Raw genomic sequence first — 21,389 nt, 5'->3', positions numbered from 1 at the left:
CCTAGGGCCTCAACCGAGCCCTGGAGCCCCTAAACACGGTCTCAACAGCAGGACTGTTAGCAACCTACACCCAAAGCTACAGAAGGATGGAACAGGCATGTAGGTATGATGGCTTCTTTACCTGCTCAGGAGCAGAGGCGGGGTGAGGCCTCGGAGTAAAGAGCTAGGTTCACCCTGAGACCCCCACCTAAGGTGGCAGGAAGAGGCAGTGGGGGGCATATTCTATTCTCCAAAGTTTTCGAGGTCTGCAAGAGTGGGGAAGTGTTGTTATGCTGTGTAGGTGTCCAGAAAGACACACATACCAAGGATGGAGATGCTTTATTAATCATTATAATAAAAAAATAGATCTATATCTACATGTACATATATATGTATGTATGCAGACATAAAGGATCCGAGGATATAAACCCGAGTATTAACAGCTCTTCTATCCAGGTGGTAGCATTAAAGCTGAATTACCCGTTCTTCTTTACACTTCTTTTTACACTGAGTGTGCATCCTGTTTACAATAAGGCAAAAGCCATAGAACTGTCTTCATTTGGAAATCAAGACACTACTATCATCTGCATCATCACCAGGATGGTGGCCTGGGGCTGGGCTTCCTGCTCCAGGCTGCAGGGAGGAGACTGAAGGCTCCCCATCCTGCCTCACAAACCAGGGAAAGTTGAGCTGGGAGCCCCCAGCAGGTCCCCATCCCCATCCCATGCCATTCTCATCCCTTCTCCATTGCACAGCAGCCACGACTGCATAGAGCCCTGAGATGGGAGGTGGGGAGCAAAGTCCCCCCCAGAGCCACCTGCTTGCATGGAGTGTTATGAACTAGGGGGGTATGATGGCTGCACCTTTAAAATAGCAACATGCTAACACTCAAGATGAATATATACATGCTAAGAAGCTAAGTATAACGAGAAATTGATAAAGAGGGCAGGTAGCAGAATGAGTGGCTGGCGACAAGTGTTAAGAAAGGAAGAGGGTGTTGGCATTAATTGCTCCGAGCCAAGGAAGGCAGGTCAGGGCTCCTGGCACAGGCAGTTCCAGGGACCACAAGGGACTGGTGGGTCAAGATGCCTTGCCGATACAGCTCCCAGATGACAAGGCTCCCCCAATCCCCATCGGTTCCTGCTGGCTCCTCTGGTTGCCAGGGCAGCGGGGACTGGAGGGGGGCTCTGCAGGCCAGTTGGCTGGGGCGGGCAGGGAGGAAGACAGTGAGGCTCTGTCCCACTGCTCTGCTTCCCCACCCCTTCCCAGCCCTCTCCCACCTCTCTCAACAGGGTCCCTGCAATACTGGGAAATACCCTAGGCCCTCCTTTCCCCTGAGGCTTGGCCCGCCCTGTCCCCTCCTACTTCGTCTTCATCTGCCACCAAGGCCCAGACTGTCTAGTCCCCAGGACCAATTACCTGGGATTGCAAGGGGCCAGGCTGGCCTCTTCAAGTTGCTGCTGCTGGGGAGGCGGGCGATGCGGCTGCTGCGGCCCCGGGCCACTCTCAGTGATTGGGAGGCTGAGGAGCTGAGGGGAGGGTGGGAAGGAAGGCTGGAAGGTCACGGCCATGCCTTTGGGATACAGCATAGGGGTGGGGGGCACAGCTGGACACTAAGCCTTGAGAGCAGGGGGAGGCCCAGCCCCAAGAGCTTCTGAGGCCAGATCTGAGGGCAGGAGAGGCAGTGGGAGGGAAGTAGAGGTGAGGGGTATCTGTTCCCTAGTTTAGCCAGTCAGCACTGAATGTCTCCATCACAGAGAGGGAGCCTGTAGCCTTTCACTAAAGGAGATACGTTCCCCTCTGATAGAATCCTGTACTGGCAAGGGCCAAGGAAACCTCATTCAGTCGGAGAACCCGATGTTGGCCCTGTTCACAAGACCCCTGCTTCTGGCTCTGAGGGCTTCAGAGACACAGCCAGGGCCCGCAGGTGGCTCGGTGTCCACTGTCCTGGTGGAAGTTCTGTCTCTCCCCCTATACACTCCCCCTCCTCACCTCATAACTCTCCTCTTCTTGCAGGCTGAGGTTCCAGGGAAGGAAGAGGTTGCTTTGGGGCCTTTCATGGTGAACGGGGGCACAGGTCCACTGTAGGAGGGAGGAAGGTGAAGGGAGGCAGATCAGGAGGGAACCAGAGAAGGGGGCATCCTCTCTCCAGCCCCCAGCTTGGCGGGTGGGGAGGTGGACGAGATGACCTCTGAGGTTTCTTCCTACTTAGAGTCAGATTCCTCTCCCTGCCTCACTCGGCTGAGGCTGACAGCTGAGTGACAGGCCTGTTCTGGGAGAATATCCAGATGTCAGGTTCTGGCACGTTCAGGGAACTGGAGTTCAAACAATTTGACCCTTCCACCTGCCTGGCTGTGAGCTTGTTACTGAGAGGTGGTTCAGGCTGTAGGAGGGGCAGGGGGTGCGGTGGGCAGCCTGCTGCCCCCAGCCTCACAAGCACAAGGTCAATCTGCTGTTTATTCTTGGCCTTGGACTGTTCTGAGCTGGTCACTGTTCCCCTACCCTGGCATGTGGGTAGAAGGAGAGGTGAAAGCTTCATCTTCCCATTGAAAAATGCTGAATCATGTTTTCTGAGGATTCCCCCTCCCAGTTCCAGATGCCGGGCTGGAGGGTAAAATCCAGGGTGGAAATGACAGAAATATGGATTTCTCGGCAGGACATGGAACTAAGACTGGGCCAGAGGGTCAAGTGATGATAGGAATAGAAAGACTAGGCCCCTCCTTATTCCTGTTCCCTGCTGACCCTCCCAGAACAGAGGGGGTCCTGTTAGCCACTTGTCAGCATGCCAGAGATCAGCACAGAGCTGGCGGCTTTGAAGTATGGACACACAAGCCAGGGCCCCTGAGAGGAACAGCCCTCCTGGGCCTGGGGAGCAACACTGGTCAGGCCAAAGGGAGAGACAGAGAAAACGTTCTGGCTCCCAAAGTCGAGCCGGCTTCCACTCTTCTTGGCAGCACCTCTGTCCCTCACTGACCCCTGAGCCCTGCCTGGAGGGATACTCACCTGGGGATGAGGGGCGGATCCAGCACATTCAGCTCCTGGGGGGCATTCTCCCAGCCAGCACATTCACAGAAACCCAGCTTTGAGGGGGCCTCCTCCGAGAGATCAAATGTGGTGTTGAGGTCCCGAGCAGGCAGGGCCAGGGGGGTGGAACAGTTCTGCACAGCAGAGGGGCCCAGAGGCACACGGCTTTTGATGACTGTGGCTGGGCAGATGCGAGGGGAGTGGCAGGAGGAGGAGGCCTTACCCCCCTTGGGGGTGCTGGGCCCAAGTGAAGGCTGAGCCTCAGGCAGGGAGCCCCTCCTCAGGCAGGGCAGGAAGGACTGGCGCTGGCGCTTGGTCCCCAGCTTCGGGGCTGGGGGGCCATCTGGTTCTGAGGGGCTTGGTTTCCTCCTCCTCCTCCTCTCTGTGGGCCGCCGGGATACCTGGGCTGGGGTGCAGTCAGACCTTGGGAGGACCCCCAGAGTGTGCATGAGGCCACCTAGTTGCCTTGCCATGGTCCGGGTCACAGGGCCAGAATAGCCTGGAGAATCTGGGCACAGAGAAGGTGGGTGCTGAGGGTAGATCAGGGACTGTCCATAAGGCAGGCAAATTTGTAGACTTTGGGGAGAGAGACAACAGAGACATGCAGGAACCCCTAACTCCACAGGTCTGCTGCAACTCCTGTGTACCACAGCATGACCCGGCACCCGAGGCCCCAGCCACCCCTCAGCACCAGCTGGCCCACTGAGAGGGCACTGAGAGGGACAGAGCAGGGGTGAGACTCACCTGACTCTGAGCAGGGCTCCAGAGGTACCCCTTTGACTGGGCCAGGTGTACCTGAGGCCTTTGCTCCAGGCTCAGCTTTTTCCTCTTGTACCAGCTGCTGCAGGGTCTCGAACTCTGTGATCATGTCGGGGGTGAGCAGGTTGGCCGCCTGGAGCAGGGAGTACTGCCGTTGTGCCAGGCACAGCATCTTCAGGGCCAACCTGGAAGAGAACGAAGGGGATCCCAGCCCTACTCACATCCGGCCCTACTGCTCAGGTGCGGTGAGGAGCACATGGGGGAAAGTTCCAGGCCTCCCTCCTGCTTTGCCCCGCACTGGCTGGCCAGCCTCATACCAACCCCCTAGCTGTGACTCCTGCTCAGCCACACTCTTGCTGGAGACCGAGGCTGGCAGAGACAGCTGCAAGGAAGGCAGTGGTGGGTGTTTATCCCTAAATATGTCCCCCAACAAAGACGGTGACCTGGAAAGTAGGGTAAGGATGCTAAATGGCCTGGGACCAGAAGGCCTGAGTTTCCTCTCAGCTCTGCCACTCACTGGCACTGCGATCTTGAGTAAGTTCATTGACCCAAGGAACAACATAAAGTAGCAGCAGTGAAGAGCTAGGCTCAGGCCAGCCTGCCGGCTCAAATCCACGCTCTGACACTTCCCACTGTGTGATCTTGGAAGCACTACTTAACCTCAGTCTCCACATCCTTACAATGGGGATGACAAATGCATCCACATCTCAGGGTTATGGGAAAAGGAAATGAATTATTTTACATATAAAGTATATAAAGAGTACCTGCCACATACGAAGCACTGTCAGGTCAACTACTTTCCGTAAAATGAAAACATCTACCTTGTTAGGACAAGAGGAGATGGGATGAGATCGGCCAAGTTGATCTTAGTTCTGAGAAGCCCCCTCAAAAACGCATGCAGTTTGCACTCGCTACTTAGTGGGTGGAATCCCGAAAGCGCACGTGTGAATCAATGCACACTTTACATGCACAGAGAGGCTATTTAAAGGGAATTATGAGGGTAATGCGATTATTGATGTTGTAAATTTAGATTCTAATAAAGCAAATTTCCTTCCTGTGAGGCACACCTATGATAAAAGAATGAACACAATTATCTCGGTGGGGATTATTCATGGCCAATAATTTATCCTCAGGTAGCACTACCTGCCTGGACATCTCTGAGCCCCCTCTTCTGCCTTCAGTGTGTGCTCAGGGAATCCAAACTCATTTTATAAAGCAGCCTCCAGGCCTTTCTGAAAGAAGGCAGGATATAAATTAAAAAGGACATAGCAGAAACTCATTCTACATCTGCCTGAGCCAAACATTATAAGAAGATTAGACCACTGAGAAAAGTGGGTGTCTAGGGAGAAATGCACTGGCCTAGATGTCAGGTGACCCAGGTCTCTCCCTGTCCCCCTGGCCGTGTGGCTCTGGGCAAATGCCTTGGTACCCAATCTGGTGAAGGGGGAGCTGGTCTATACCCGGTGTTTCCAAACTAGGTTTCAAGAAACCCATCAGAGGACATTTAAAATGGAGTTGCTTGGCTTTATCTATTCTACATATTAAACTTCAGCATAAGATTCCATTTTAAGAAAGGACGTTGTAGCTAAAAAAAAATTCTGAAAAACCATTGAACTGGAAAATCTAAGATCCACTCAGTGCCCCAGTGGTCTAGGATTCTAAAGGCTACAGCCAAAGAGAAATGATTTTCCATTATCTGGTTGTTAGGGTGTTTCCGAGTATGGAGATGATCTAGCATGTTCTGCAGCCCCTGATACGTAGGGTCTTCTGCCACATTTTATTAGTACCTATTATTAGCTCTAAGAAGTAGGGAAAATGAAAACTATGATCCCCAAATCATAGCCAAGACTGAAGCATCTTGTCAGGGACCTCAAAACCAGAGGCAAAGGAGAAATTAGAACCCTGGTGCCCTTTCTCCTCACAGTGAGGGGGAACCAGGGTGCAGAGACCCTGACTCATCAGTGGGAGCCCTGTGGCCGAGGGGACACCCAGCCAGTGCATCCCTGCCACTCCAGGCCCCGGGGAGTCAGCAGCAGGAGACAGATAATGAGCCGCTGATTATTCAGGCTGCAGCATTTTTGCTGAGTCGGGAACAGACACTCCCCAACAAGAAATAAAATTAAACAGGCCCTTCTGTCCGGAAGCTTTAAATATACTGCCTAGCGTGAAGCGTGCTGGGGAGGCAGGAGTGGGGTTGGCAGCAGCAAAGCTAAGTGGCAGGGGATTTATGTTCTAGGGGCCAAAGGAAAAACGTACTAGCAGCACCTCTCTATTAAGCACAGAAAGAAGGATCCAGAATCCATTTCTCTTTGGCTTTGGGTGGTGGTCTGTATTTACTTCTGAGAAGAAATGGCCATAATCTGTTGATGAAGACACAGGATAAACACCTGGCTCGGGAAGGTTGTCCCTTCCTCAGCCTGCCACCCAACTTCTTCTGGCTGCTTGGTTCCTCCCTGCAGATGACGGGCAGCTCAGCCCCCAGACTGGAGCCAAATTCTGGATGGAATTTGGTGTTTTGCTTGCCAGTTACGTGGAAGAATAGAGATGATGGTAAGTAGATGGAGTAGGTGATAATCTGTTTTCATTGAAAGCAGGTAAGGGACAATGTTGAGGAAAAAAGACTCGACTCTTAACTGGAGCAGAACCAGAGCTTTTGCGGTGTACTTAACACCGGCTGCCACCCCAGGAGGCTGAAACCCATCACCTCCCACCTTGAATCCCAGAGAAGAACAAGAAAGATACCTACTGCTTAGAACTGTCCCTGTCCAAGTTCTGTGGTGAGAGGCAGCCCACGTCTGGCTTGGGCTGCAGGGTCAGGCCAGGGGACGTTGACAGTGGGTGCCTGAGGGTCTGCTCTGGTCCCTGGATTAGAACCTAAGGAGGAAGGGAGTCACAGGTAGAGGGCCCTGGATGGCCAGCCTCCCCTGCATATGCAGATCTTAAAATCCTTCCCTCCTCCAAGAGTGGGAATGATGGCTCTTGGACCAATGGGGTCCTAGTTGGGACTTTCTCCTTCCCAGGCCCCTCCTCCTCCTCCCTGCTCCCCTTCTGGTAACAAGGCTTGCTCCCTACTCCAGACACAGAGGACTTCCTGTCTTGCACAGGATCTGAAAGCCCCCTAAGGACTAAGATGCAAGCCATCCAGGTAGGGAACGTGGAACTGAAGAGACTCTATGGGCTGGGCGGGGGAACACTTCTTCCACCACTCCACCACCTCCAAGTCCTACCTCCTCCACCGAGCCTTTGTCCTTCTTGTTTTGGAGTGGCTCCTGGTCTGGAGGGATCTCTTCCATAACCCTCCCCACCTGGGTCTCTAGCCCCAGGCTCTCCTCTTGAAGGACTGCAGACCCTGGGTGGAGCTCTGGGGTACAGGGTGGGCTGGGAAGGCTAGGGGGGCAGGGAGAAAAGAGGGAGTGTGAGAGGTGGAAAAGCAGGGAGGGCCGGGGTCTCTGTGCATCAGGTGGTATAGGGCCCAGCTTGGGTAACAAGTAGGTAATAGCAGAGGGTGGGAGGAGCCAGTGATTTTCTGGTTTAAGAAACAATTAGGCCTCCCTCCTTAACTTCACCTTCTTTTAAATAGGATATGCTGCTTATATGGACTGGGCGTGTCATTTACTCATCCAACATGGAGAATTTTTTTTTTTTTTAATTTTTATGTTACTTAGAGTTGCTCTTAGGACTGTCTAGAATACATTGTCAAATGAGAGAGAGCACTAGAAGTGACAATTGGTGTCTTGTCACCTAGAGTGTCACTGAGAGTGACAACCAGTGTGCTGGGCACTGGCTGGGAACTCCCATCCTAGGTGGCAGCACAGAGGGTGGAGAAGGGAGACTTTCCCTGCTGAGCTGAAGAGGGCAAGCATGGCAGCAGGACTCACAGTTGCTGGGAAGAGACCGATTTGGGGGATTTCGGGAGGTCCTGTGGTGGGGCCTGGGCTCTCGCCTCGTATACTTGGAGCTTCTCCCTCAGGGTGGCCACCTGTAATCAAAGCAATGCAGCCCCTCAGAGCCCCCCAACAAGCACAGGAGGTGAAGTGTGGGCACAGAGCCCTGGCTGCACCCTACTGCTCCTCTCTGACTCTCCAGCCTTCATGCCGGGCACCTTGCCTCCCGGTCAAGCTCCCTAGGCGGGCTCCTCACCTCAGCCTGCAGTTGCTGGCAGATGGTGGCATACTGGCTGATGTGACAGTCCAGGCTGATCACGTTGCTCTTAAGCTGAGATGGGGGCACAGGAGAGAAAGATGTGTGTTCATTCAAGGCAGCTTTTGGCAACCACTTCCAACTGGCAGGCACTGTGTGAGATGCTTCACTCCTGTGCTCCAGACTCCCTGTCCAATACACTCTCACCAGGCCAGGGTCTTCTGAGCAGCATCTCCAGGAGCACCAGGGCTCCCCAGAGGAGGCAGGCACAGTGCTCACCAGCCAGCACTGGGCCACCCCCTCCTGTTTCCCTCTTTTTTTTTTTTTTTTAAGATTTTATTTCTTTATTAGAGACAGACAGACACACACACACACACACACACACACTCACACGCACACACAGGCAGAGGGAGAAGCAGGCTCCATGCAGGGAGCCTGAACCCAGGTCTCCAGGATCATGCCCCTGGCCGAAGGTGATGCCAAACTGCTAAGCCACCGGGGCTGCCCTCCGGTTTCCCTCTTGAGACGACTGCCTCAGTCATCCCAGTGCTGTGATACATAACTCTCTTTTTTAAGTTTGGAAACTATACTGCCTCTCCCCCACCTGGAGTCTTCCCAAGGATGGAGACTATGCCGCTTCTATCACAAAGAATTTACCTGAAGATGGAGGCGAGGGAACTTCTTCCCTGCCTTAGGGAAATACTTGCTCCAGGTACTGGAGGAAGCTGTGTGGGTCCTGGCCTTCCTCCTCCGCCCCCGCCCCCCCCCCCCCCCACCAGGTTGGCCATTTCTGGCTAGCACATACCGCGAGCTTGATCTCCTTGGCGCGGTCGGCATACTTGAGGGTGTTGTAAGTGTCCTCGTAGGCCAGACTGGAGGGGCTGACAGTAGCGATCATCACCGTGTGGCAGTTGCCCCCAATGGAGTCCTTGAGCAGACGGGTCAGCTTGCTGTCCCGGTAGGGCACATGAGACTTGCGGCCCTGGGGAGACAACAACAGGGCATGGGGCGAGCTGGCTGGGCTGGGACCTGGCAGCCTTTGCCTCAGGGCTGGAGGGAAGGACCCTGGGCTTCAGGCCCTCAGTCGCTGTCCAGAGGAGGACCCTGGGTCTGTGAGGTTTTACCTTCGCGTCGGCCAAGGCATTGAGGACATTGATGAGGGCCAGCAGGGAACGGTTGATGTTGGCACCCTCCCGAAGCCTCTCCCCCTTTGCATGGGTGCTGGATGCCCGCTCCGAACCAGCCAGGTCAATCAGACTCATCTTGGCCACTCGAAGGGCCTGAGTCAGACCTGGAACCCGGTCCTGCTGCTTCACGAAGATCTAGGGGCAGATGGCAGGGGTGAGGTGGTGCTGCTGGGCATCAGAAGCCCTAGCTTCAGGCTCCGATCTGCCACCCCTCTCACCTGGAAGATGGCATGGGAGCGGGAGGAAGTAGCGTTGGCATCCGTCGGGTGCTGCGTGCGATTGCAGTTCCCTCGGGTCAGCATCTCCAGCAGCTGCTCAGCTGAGGTTGGCTACAGAGGAGATGCCCAGGAAGGGTGTTGTGGTCTTCCCCAACCAGGGCTTTTCCCCCAACAGGAAGAGCTGCTCTTCAGAACCGACATCACCCCCTTGCTACCGCCACCACCCCAGGATCCAGGGCATCCCCAAACTGCCTAGTAAGAGAACCCGGGAGAACCAATGGGGCTGCTCCTACCACCTAAGCCCAATTCCACACCTGGTGGAAGGAAAGTCCTTGCACCACCACACCCTTGTCAGGGTCCTCACGGATAGCAAGGGGCCCCTTGGGCTCCAGGAGGTCGTGGATCTGCTCATTGTACACCTGAGGAGAAAGGAGGCAAGGGAAAGGCCTGAGAGGGAGGGCCCTTCAGGAAATCTCTCCCCAGAGGCCAGGGGAGGGCTGAGGTGCAGGGCAGGGGAAGCATGACAGGACACCATGCCAGGAGTAGCACCCTGCAGGACAATGGTAAGTGGCAAGGGCAGGACAAGCGGGTTTAGTTCCAATGCAGTCTCTCTCAGAGCCTCATCCTTGCCGTCCGGACTTCCAGTAGGCCCCAGTTGGCCTGATTCCTACCACCCTCTCCCCACTCTCACTCCCCCTCCCCCAGCTTTGGGGCTTCCAAGAATGAGGGGTGAAGCCACCCAGGCCTGGGAGGGAACAGCCCTACCTCCTGGTAGCTGATGAGCACCTCGAATCGCTTCTCCTCCTGGTGGGCCTCAAGCCGCTTGTACAGTTCCATGGTCGTCAGGTACATGATGCCGGGGTCCCCCTCCCTCCCCAGCATGGTGTGTGTCTTCCCAGCCCCGGTGGCCCCATAGGCAAACACTGTAGAGGACAGAGTGGGGAGAGGGTGGTGGCAGGGCCAGATCCTCCTTCCCTACGGGTCCCCCTGTGCATTTCCCCCCAGCCCGGCCCTCCCCTCGTCCCCAGGCCTGTTCCTTTGCCTTCCTGTGCACAGTTCCACCACTCCTCCCTACTCACACCCTGCCGTGTTCACGCTGCAGCTTTGGAGTTCCTGGGGCCTATGGCCTGGCTCCCCTGTGGGCCTGTGGATTCCAGGGCAAAGGGATCTCTGCTATGAGTGGGAGCTTCTGCCTTCCTCAGGGGAGCGTTTCAAGCCAGGCAGCTTCCTCTGCTGAAGGCCTGCGGTTCTTTCCCTCATGTCACTTACCTCAGCTTATAATCACACATTGAGGGGGTGATTTGCGATTAGCATCTTCTCCCCCCTCTAGAATGCAAGCATCAAGAGGGCAGGAACATGCGTCTGATCTGCTGCTAGAGCCCAGGAGAGTGCTTCACACACAGGAGAATGAAAGGGGAACTCACAGGAAATCAAAGGGCCAGAACCCTCCTCAGCAAGTACCCAGCTGAGGGGAAGGAGGGCACGTGTCACATGATGCATGAAGCCATCAGGAGGCAGGGAGGCAAGGCTGCTACCAACCAAGGCTTTTCCTCCTCGGTGCTCCAGCTCTCACCTGAGCAGTTGTAGCCCTGAAGGAAGCGGTCCAGAATGCTGTGGGTGGTGTGCTGGAACACGTCCTGTTGGGTGGCTGCCTCGCCAAAGACCCGGTCAAAGACAAATGTCAGGTCTTTGGCCTTCTTCTTGGCGCCATCATGGGTGCCGCTCCACTTCAGGCCAAGGAAGCCCCCATCGGGCTCCTCAGGGTCAAACACCAGCACTCGCTCATCTACCACCTGAACCACAGGCCGCCGCTGACTCTCCAGCTCCCGTGGGGTGGGGGGCCGGACCCGCACCACGACCCGCACCTTGCTGTCCTCCACCGCCATCACCATGGCGACACCTGGACAGATACAATGGAAAGGACCAATCTGACCTCAGGCCTGACAAGGTACCCCTTCAGCCTCACTAGCATTTGAGGGCCTTCTCCCACTCCCTCTCCAACAGCTGATCTCCCTTGACACCTCAAGAGAATGAGAATATTGGTGATAGTACCAATTACTAATAGATATCTTTTTCATTCAAAATGCCCCCCTTGGGCAGCCCGGGTGGCTCAGTGGTTTAGGGCCGCCTTCAGCGCGGGGTATGATCCTGGAGTCCCGGGATCGAGTCCCACGTCGGGCTCCCTGCATGGAGCCTGCTTCTCTGTCTGCCTGTGTCTCTGCCTCTCGGTGTGTCTTTCATGAATAAATAAATAAAATCTTAAAAAAAAAAAAAAACCCAAAAAACAAAAAAAACAAGATGCCCCCCCTTGTCATATCCAAATGATTTGAGGTTTTCTGGAGGCCCATGACTGGGTTATTATGTTCCACTAATCTTTTTTTTTTTTTTTAAGATTTTATCCATTTCTGTGACAGAGGGGGAGAGGGGGGGATGGGGGAGGGAGAGAGAGAGAGAGAGCGAGTGAGCACACTAGCAGGGGCAGATGGAGAGGGAGGGAAAAACAGACTCCTCGTTGAGCAGGGAGCCCAGCCCGACTTGGGGCTCGATCCCAAGACCCTGGGATCAAGACCTGAGCTAAAGGTAACTGCTCAACCCACTGAGCCACCCAGGAGACCTCCACTAATCTGTCCATTCCCTGTGCCAATGCCACACTGTTCTGGTTCCAGTCCTTTACATTATGCTTATTTAGCAAGGTAAAAACCGCCTCTCCCCCCAACTACCACAGTTAGTCTTTTCTGCTCATAATTTTCCCAATTTTCAGGCATTTATTGTTCTACTTGACTTTGCGAAAATGTTATCAATTCCATTCGCAACCCAGAACTCCACACCCTCCTACTCTATTACAAGCAGAATAGGATTGTTTACGTATTTATTTTATATTAAAATTTTCCATGCAGGGCATTTGGGTGCCTCAGTGGGTTAGGTAGCTGACTCTTGATTTCAGCTCAGGTCATGATTTCAGGAGCGTGGGATCAAGCCCCACATCGGACTCTGCACTTGGAGGGGAGCCTGCTTGGGATTCTCTCTCCCTCTCCTTATGCCCCTCCTCTCCTAAAATAAATAAATCTTAAAAAAAAAAATACTTTTCATGCTAGAATATGGCTATTGCCTTTTGTTTATTCAGATATTTCTTATGTTCCTAAGCTTTTATAGTTTTTCACCTCTTCAAATAGGTTCTGTAATTGTCTTAATATAATTCTCAAGTACTTTAATTGCTCTTATGGGTGGAGCATCTTCCCCCATGTCTACACTGATTATTAGTATGGAGAAATACAACTGATAATTACACATTTGTCTTCTACCCACCACCCTTAAACTCTGATTAATTCCAATTGTTTTTTATTAAAGCTTGTTGGTTCTTCTGAGTACATAAATATATACCAGAAAACATAAATATAAATATCTACCTTTTCATTTCCACGGTTATACCAACTATTCTATTTCTTATGTATTGCATTCCCTAGAACTTCCAAAACAGTGTTGAACAATAATGATGATAACAAGCATCCTTGTCTTGCTCTTGATCTTAAAGGAACTGGCATTAGCGCTTCACTATTTAGAAATTAGTTTTGGACAAATAGTTAATTATAATAGGAATTCCTTCCACTTTTATTAAGTTAGGCTTGTTATTGGGAGTGTCTAGAATCATATTTAATGATCTTTCAGCATCTCCTGATACACTTTTTAAAGATTTATTCATTCATTCATTCATTCATTCATTCATTCATTCATTCGAATCAGAGACATAGGCAGAAGGAAAAGCAGACTCCCTACAAGTAGTCAGATGCAGGACTCGATCCCAGGACCCCTGGATCATGACCTGAGCCAAAAGCAGATACTCAACCACTGAGTAACCCAGGTGCCCTTGCTGATATGTTTATGTAGATTTTCTTTCTCCTTTATTTTGTTGATGTGGTAAATTCTTTGATATTATTCTTGGTATTGAGCCAACCATGCATTCTTGGGAAAAAATCCTACCCTGGCCATACTGAAGTTTTCCATTTTTAAATGGCTAAATGTGTCAACCTTCTCCTTTATGGCTTTTATGTCATATTTAAGAAGACATTCCTTCCCCAGGGTAATTCTCTTATATTTGTCTGATACTTTTTCTTTCTTCCATTTAGGTCTTTAACCAGATGGAATTCTTTTTCTTTCTTTCTTTTTTTTTTTATGAATGAGGTTTCTAAATACCTTTTCTTTCCAGATGATTAGTGATTATATCATTTATTAAAGTGCACTCTTTCTCTACCAGTTTGAAATGGCACATTTAACAGAACTAAATTCTCATATGAACATGAATTTATATCTGGGCTCTCCATTTTTTTCTACTAATATGTTCTTTTTGCAGTAACTTGCTGTGGTTCTCTTACACATCACCTTGTTCTTTTTCTTGACTGTTCTTGGGCGTCTTGTCTTGCATGTGATTTTGGAATCAGCTTGCAGAATCCTTTGAAAAAAAACCTTCTTAAGATTTTAATTGGGATTATTTCAAATTTATAAATTAATATGAAGACAACTGACATCTTTACAATATCACGTCTTCCTATCTAGGAACATCATATCTCTTTTCATTATTCACTTTATAATCCTCAGTAAAATTTCATGAGCTTTTTTCTTTCTTTTTTTTTAAAAATTTTATTTATTTATTCATGATAGTCACACACAGAGAGAGAGAGAGAGAGAGAGGCAGAGACGCAGGCAGAGGAAGAAGCAGGCTCCATGCAGGGAGCCCGACGTGGGATTCAATCCCGGGTCCCCAGGATCGCGCCCTGGGCCAAAGGCAGGCGCCAAACCGCTGCGCCACCCAGGGATCCCTCATGAGCTTTTCTCACATAAGTTTTGTCCATTTCTTGGTAAGTTTATTACTGGTTATTGTATAGTCCTTATTATATTGTGAATAGGCACTTTTTATTTATTTGTTTGTTTATTTATTTATTTTTTAAAGATTTATTTATTTATTTATTTATGATAGAGAGAGAGAGAGAGGCAGAGACACAGGAGGAGGGAGAAGCAGGCTCCATGCCAGGAGCCGGACGTGGGACTCGATCCTGGGACTCCAGGATCGCACCCTGGGCCAAAGGCAGGCGCTAAACCACTGAGCCACCCAGGGATTCCTGAATAGGCACTTTTAAAAATTACATTTTCAGGGGCGTTTGGCTGGCTCAGTTGGTAGAACAACTCTTGATCTTAGGGTTGTGGGTTTGAGCCCTGTGCTGGGTGTACAGATTACTTGAAAGTAAAATCTTTAATGGGGCGCCTGGGTGGCTCAGTTGGTTGAGTGTCTGACTCTTGATTTCAGCTCAGGTCATGATCTCAAGGTTATGAGATTGAGCCTTGCATCAGGCTCATCACTCAGCAGGGAGACTGCTTGAGATTCTCTGATCCCTCTCCTTCTGCCCCTCCCCCTACTCCTGCAATCTTTCTCTTTCTAAATCTTTAAAAAATAAAATATTTAAAATATAAATGAAATTTATTTATTTATTTATTTATTTATTTATTTATTTATTTATTTATTGCCAGGATATAGGAAAGCAACTGCTTTTTGGATGCAGATCTTGTATCTGGCCACATTACTGATCTCTCTAATAGATTGTCATTGATTCTCTTAGGTTTTTCAATTAAATGATGATACAGTTTGCAAATAATGACAGTTAGTTTCTATTTTAGCTCTCCTATATTTAGTTTCCTACCCTTCACTGCCCATTAGGAATGGGCATTAAATTTTATCAAATGCTTTTTTGGCATGGGCCGAGATGATAACAGTGCTTCTCCTTTAATCGGTTTTTTGGAGTTTTAGGGGATTTTTTGTATGTTCTATGCCCAATGTGGGGCTCAAACTCTCAACCCTGAGATCAAGAGTCCCATGCTTTACCAACTGAGCCAGCCAGGCACCCCATCCTTTATAGTCTGTTAATACAGGAAGTGATGTAGACAGATTTCCTAATGTTGACCTGGTAATGATTCTAAACACTTATTTATCTATTCCATCTTGTATTCTGCTCACACCTCTCTCCCTATTCTTGTTTCTCCTTCAAGCCAGCCTACCAAGGGTAGAGTTGGAATTTCTGAAATGCAGGAGTCATGCCTATCCTGGAAAAGTTCAGCCCAACTCTAGGGATATATTAACAAGGCTAAGCAACAGGGGCTGTTTCCGGGGAACATGAATAGATGAACGTTTTCCCAGGAAAGATTGATCCCACTGATTGGACGCAGGTCATTCAGCAAAGAAAAGTGAGATTTCTCCCTAATACTCTGGTAAATAACTCATCTTTTCCTTTGGGAATGAAGCAGAACTGAGATGATTTGAAAGTCTTGTCCCCCACTTGCACGCTTCTTAATTCCTTCCCCACACAGAACGAGGGTAAGATATCAACCAATAATCATCTTGTTACACTACTTAGTTCTTTTCCTGTCCCAGCCATCAGACTGCCATAATAAACATAACGGCTAAGTGCTCACTATGGCAAGGGCTGTTTTAAGCACCTTATGTGTACCATCTCCTTTTCAGCTCCATCGTAATCCCACAGGACAGATTCTATTATTAGACTCATTTTTCAATGAGAAAATTGAGACAGAGAGGCTTAAGCACCTTGCCCAAGGTCCCAAGGCTAGTAAGTGATGGAGCTCAGTTGCATCGCAGGCGGTCTGGCTGCAGAGCCTGCTCTACTACCTTATAATGATATTATATATGATGCTCTCATGATCACATTGTTGTAATATTCCCACATGTTTGTATAATTATAATCCCTTGTATGTAACTAGCATTATGTATTCTGCAAACAATTTCAGATATATGGACTGTACCTAATTTTCAACACCCAGAGAGAGTTCCTGTCTCCCATCATTGCATTCTTGCCCCCAGGGAGTCCCACCCTTGCACCCAGGGAAGCAAGGGCAGAGGATTACCGGCCCCACCATCTAGGTCTATGCTGGCTGCCTTAATGGCAGTCCCAGCTCCCCATGGGGAGAGTTTGAGCTGAGGAGGAGCCATAGAGCAGCCTAACATTCTAAGCAGGAAATTAAAAAGGGCACTGGCAACGAGTGCACATAACCTTTCCAGTCCTCTCCTCTCCGCCTCCTGAGGGCCAGTGAGGCAGACTGTTTGCCTAATGAGATGTTTTCCTTCTTCCTGAGACTGTACTGGGGGCACAGGGTGGAGGGTAGGGTGACACTTGGCAGGGCTGCAGGTGGAAGGCCTGGGTCCTGGTGTCTGCTCTGCATCTGACTGGGGTTGGGGAGAGCTCTTTCCAGCAGCCACACCGCGTCAATGTCGCATTGGCTTCCCCCTTTTGAGAGCCGGAGAGAACAGCTACCGATCTGCTCCCACCCCAGGGGGATGGGGAGATTAATGAGAGAACGTTTGTCAAGTTTGCTTTGATCCTCGGTTGGAAAGAGCATTTCAGCCCAAAGTACAAGGGAGATGATTCTTTAATAAGATCTTCAGGGTTCTGAGCCAGCCACAGTCACGTCCTGTTTCTAACCCAGGGCAGCTCATTAAAACCCAGAGGCTAGTTCGCCGCCGAGCTGGGGCTGGGAAGCCAAGATTCAGTTGTTTTGGGGGTAGGCTTTTCGGCTCACTCTCTTAGGGACAAGCTGAACAAGCCCCAACTCCTTAGAAGTTCCTGGAGAATTTCTGAGGACTTGAGGGGATCTGCCTGCAGACATTGGGAGCTGGGAAGGTGGAGAAGGTGCCTAGCCAATCGAAGTTCTATTTTCATAGGGGTCGCTCTAGCCCTCTTTGTCACTCCCTTACATCTCTCACACGTGTTTCTTGTTCTCAGACTTCGAGAGGGCAGGACCCTCTTCTGATGTAGTCTGTGTACCCCAGATACCTAGGCACCAGATCCAACATGTAGTACGTGCTGTATGGTATTTGTCCTATGAATGAATAAGAGCCAGAGAAGAGCAGGGTCTGAATCCAAATGTTTAAAAGTTACTACTATCATAGCTAACATTTAGTGACCACATAACTGTGCATCAGGCACTCTAACTGCTTTACAAATGGTGTCATTTAAATTCTACAACAATCTAATTCTCTAGTTATTTGATACAATTGTTACAATCCTACTCTACAAGGGAAACTGAGGCTCAGGCAGGAACTTGTCACACAGATAGTAAGTAGCAAAGCCAGAACTTGACCTTATTCTGTCACCAGAGGCATCACTCTTCATCCTAGACTATCCTGCCCTCTAGCTGGGCTTTTGCAATTCCTACCTCTCCTTATTTTAGTATCCAGAGGGCAACTTCCAAAGACCACTGGTTCTTTCTAAGGGTGTGGTTTAGAGGAAGGAGCTGTATCCTTTTGCTTTTTATTTTCTTTTCCTTTTGCTTTTTAAATAGACCTTCATAAAGCTATAACTGATGATTCTTTTGTTTGTTTCTTTCTAATTTTATTTGTATTTCTTTCTCTTGTCTCACAGTTCTGGCTAGGACCTCCAGTACCGATCTTGAATGTCAGTAACAATAGTGAACAGTCTTATTTTTTTTCTAATTGTATAAAGGGTGCTCCTATTACTTTACTTTTTGTTGGTTTAAGGAAATTTACTTCTATTTCTAGTTTACTAAAAAAATTTTTTTTTAAGATTTTATTTATTTATTCATGAGAGATACAGAGAGAGAGAGAGGCAGAGACACAGGCTCCATGCAGGGAGCCTGACATGGGACTCGATCCCAGGTCTCCAGGATCACACCCCAGGCTGCAGGGAGCACTAAACCGCTGCGCCACCAGGGCTGCCCTAAATTTTTTTTAAAAAGATTCTATTTATTTGAGAGAAAGAGCACAAGCAGGGGAAGAAGTGGCAGAGGGAGAGGGAGAAACGGGCTCCTTACTGAGCAGAGAGATCAACGCGGGGCTCAATCCCAAAACCCTGGGATCGTGACCTGAGCTGAGAGAGATCAACGCGGGGCTCAATCCCAAAACCCTGGGATCGTGACCTGAGCTGAAGGCAAATGCTTAACCAACTGAGCCACCCAGGCACGCCATAACGATTTATTTATTTTGAGAGAGAGAGAGAGAGAGAAAAAGAGAAAGAGAGAAAGAGAGAGAGAGAGAGCTCACAGGAGGAGGGGCAGGCAGAGAAAATCTCAAGGAGACTCCACACAGAGCCCGAGATAGGGCTTGATCTCACCACCCTGAGATCATGACCTGAGCAGAAATTAAGAGCCAGTCAACTGACTGAGCCACCCAGGTGCCCCTAGTTTACCAAAATTTTAAAAATTCATGGATGGGTACTGACTTTTTATCGAATTATATTTCTGCTCCTAATGGGATATGTTTTCTCCTTTAATCTGTAAATGTGTAAATTGTATTTACAGTTAACATTATTGTTAAACCACCTTCATATTCCTGGGATAAATCCCACTTGGTCATGATATGATATATATACATTATACATATATATGTATATGTATAATGTATGAATATATTGCTGGCTTCTGATTGTTAGTATTTTATTTGAGATTTTACAACTACATTTTTAAAGGAAGATGGCTGGTAACTTTCTTTGATTATTGGTATCACAAAATAGACTGGAAAGGTTCTCTCTTTTTTAGGGAGAGTTTATATAAGATTAGAATAATTTCTTTTAAAAAATGTATTTATTCAGAGAGACACAGAGAGAGGCAGAGAGAGGGAGGAGTAGGCTGCATGCAGAGAGCCCGATGCAGGACTCCATCCCAGGACCCCAGGATCACACCCTGGGCCAAAGGCAGATGCTTAACCACGGAGTCATCCAGGCATCCCAAAATTAGAATAGTTTCTTTTAATTGCTCATAAATTGCTGATTGCACTTCATGATGCTTTTTAGTTTTGTTTTGTTTGATGGGGAGAGTTTAAATGAATTCAATTCCTCAGTGGTCCTAGATGTGTTCATAATTTCCATAACTTCTTGAGTCCATTTTGCAAAGTTTTTTTTTTACTAGAAAATTGTCCAAAAGCATTGTCAAAAAGGGTGTTCCACTGAAGTCTCTCTTTCTCTTTAATCTCCAAGTAACTGAAGTTATGCCCCTATTTTCATTCCTAAGATCATTCTTCTATGTTTCTTTTCCTTATATCTTAATCAATATTGCCACAGGTTTGGCTTTTTTTTTTTTTTTTTACTAGTCTTTTCCCAGATACAGCTTTTGATTAAATTAATCCCAATACGCAATAAAATTCTATTTCATTAATTTCTGCAAACTCCTTTAAAAAAAAAATTCCTGGGCAGCCCTGGTGGCCCAGCGGTTTAGCGCCGCCTTCAGCCCAGGGTGTGATCCTGGGGACCCGGAATCGAGTCCCACGTCGGGCTCCCTGCGTGGAGTCTGCTTCTCCCTCTGCCTATGTCTCTGCCCCCCCCCCTCTCTGTGTGTGTGTATGTGTGTGTGTCTGTCATGAATGAATGAATAAATAAATATTTTTAAAAATTAAAAAAAATTTCCTGGGGATCCCTGGGTGGCGCAGCGGTTTGGCGCCTGCCTTTGGCCCAGGGCGCAATCCTGGAGACCCAGGATCGAATCCCACGTCGGGCTCCCGGTGCATGGAGCCTGCTTCTCCCTCTGCCTGTGTCTCTGCCTCTCTCTCTCTCTCTCTGTGACTATCATAAATAAATAAATAAATTTTTAAAAAAAATTTTAAAAATTTCCTACGCATATATTGTTGTTCTGTTCTAACTTAAAGGGTCAAAAGTGCCAAAGCTAAGAGGAGAGGCATCCTAGGCGCAGTAGCAGAAGGCATGGTTTTCTGTCATACAGATAATCTTTTCATTGCTTCCTTTATTCAATCAGGTTTACTGAGTGCCCCAGTAGCTAATTCACTGCGCAGGCGCCGCTCTGCAATCAGTCTTCCGTAAGGACGTGCGGAGAGGGTCTTTAGCCATTGCACACAGATGTGCAGGGGTCTCAGGTCTCCAGTTCTGAGGAGCAGGAGGACCTTTCACCCAGCGGACATGCAGAGGCCCGGGCCCCCTGCGGCTGCGTGGACCCAGTCCGGGTCCTGTACAAACTCGCAGAGGAATCCCGATCTGCATGCAGCTATGGAAGGAAGACCCGACCCCCCGCACCGCCCCCCCCCCCCCCCGCCCCCGGTCCTGTTCCCAGGGACCCACCCAGGACCTGCTCCGTCTCCACGCTGCACCTCTGGGTCTGGCACAAAAGCCGCTTCCGCCCGGGGCGGCGGGCCCCACCTGCGCGCTGGGGCTGCGGGGCCGACTCCGCCGCGAGCCAGAACTTACCCTGCGTCGGCTCCCCGCCGCTGCCGTCGCCGCTCGCAGCCGGGCCCCTCCGCCACAGTCCCGAGCCCCAGACCCCCGAGAGCGCGCCCCTCGCCCTCCGCCCCACACGCGCCAAGCTTCGCTCCGCGCGGCGCGTTCAAATTAGCCGGGTTGGCTCATCCGCGCTTCCCATTGGTCACCGTCCCGGTCGCTGATTGGCTGTTTCCTAAGTAACAAAGTACAGCTCGGAGGTGGCGGGCGCTGTCAACTGTGCGCTTGCGCACTTGCTTCCCTCCCCGCTCGCTGTTGGCTGAGCTCGCGTCCGCGGCTGGCCGCAGCAGACCCGCGGAAACCTGTGTGGGGCTGGGGTACCGGGAAAGCGCGTCTACTCCCTCGTCCCTGGGACTGGGCTCATCGCCAGCTGCAGCAACCAGGTGCCCATCATGTTTCCTAGTCTGTGGGGTAAGACGGCATCTACTGATCCAAGAGGGACTTTTAGTCTCTGCCCTCCAGGGGCTCTTCTCGCTCCGCGACCTTCCCAAGCAAGAACTTTGAGAACAGCCTTTATGTGGCAAAGCCGGCGGAGACAGAGAATGGCAAGTCTACCCTTTTGACGGTGTCAGGAGTGTCATGGACTGATTGTTGGGCACTGCCGGGTAGCAGTGTCTCCATCCTTCTTGACTGCTGCTTCAAACCTCATGCTGATCCTCAATGCTGGAGGTTGTGGATGTCAAAGAGAGAGCCCTACACTGAAATCAGGAAGCCCAATTCCAGTCACTAGTGGCTCAATCACCAATTAGTCACTGCTGCTCTCTGTCAGTTTCCTCATCTATAAAGTGGGGTAAATATCCTCCCCTTCCCACTCACCTAACAGCATGGATGTGAAAACCCTCCAA

General features: G+C 50.0%; 1 protein-coding gene across 3 annotated transcripts; it reads right to left on the bottom strand.

Moving 5' to 3' along the window:
* Nucleotides 1-322: 322 nt before the first annotated feature.
* On the bottom strand, nt 323-20,636 carry KIF18B (kinesin family member 18B). Of its 3 annotated transcripts, XM_041723757.1 has the most exons (17): nt 20,515-20,614; nt 13,685-13,754; nt 10,881-11,207; nt 10,073-10,230; nt 9,622-9,726; nt 9,308-9,418; nt 9,027-9,224; nt 8,708-8,884; nt 7,903-7,977; nt 7,641-7,741; nt 6,990-7,149; nt 6,509-6,636; nt 3,748-3,947; nt 2,983-3,511; nt 1,972-2,061; nt 1,399-1,508; nt 323-1,181 (listed from the first exon to the last, which is right to left on the bottom strand). In XM_041723757.1, the coding sequence occupies exons 2-17, from the start codon at nt 13,725-13,727 to the stop codon at nt 1,060-1,062; spliced, it is 2,634 nt and encodes an 877-aa protein (XP_041579691.1). In that variant the 5' UTR covers nt 13,728-13,754; nt 20,515-20,614; the 3' UTR covers nt 323-1,059. The 3 variants fall into 3 exon arrangements, with proteins under 3 accessions (XP_041579691.1, XP_041579692.1, XP_041579693.1); XM_041723758.1 differs by lacking the exon at nt 13,685-13,754 and having other exon boundaries at nt 20,515-20,636; XM_041723759.1 differs by lacking the exons at nt 10,881-11,207; nt 13,685-13,754; nt 20,515-20,614 and having other exon boundaries at nt 10,073-10,549.
* Nucleotides 20,637-21,389: the final 753 nt, after the last annotated feature.

The sequence above is a fragment of the Vulpes lagopus genome, chromosome 12, assembly GCF_018345385.1.
Source record: "Vulpes lagopus strain Blue_001 chromosome 12, ASM1834538v1, whole genome shotgun sequence".
In the NCBI taxonomy this organism is placed as follows: domain Eukaryota; kingdom Metazoa; phylum Chordata; class Mammalia; order Carnivora; family Canidae; genus Vulpes; species Vulpes lagopus.
Note: the sequence above shows the minus strand (reverse complement) of the source record. Positions and strands in the feature narration are given on the sequence as shown.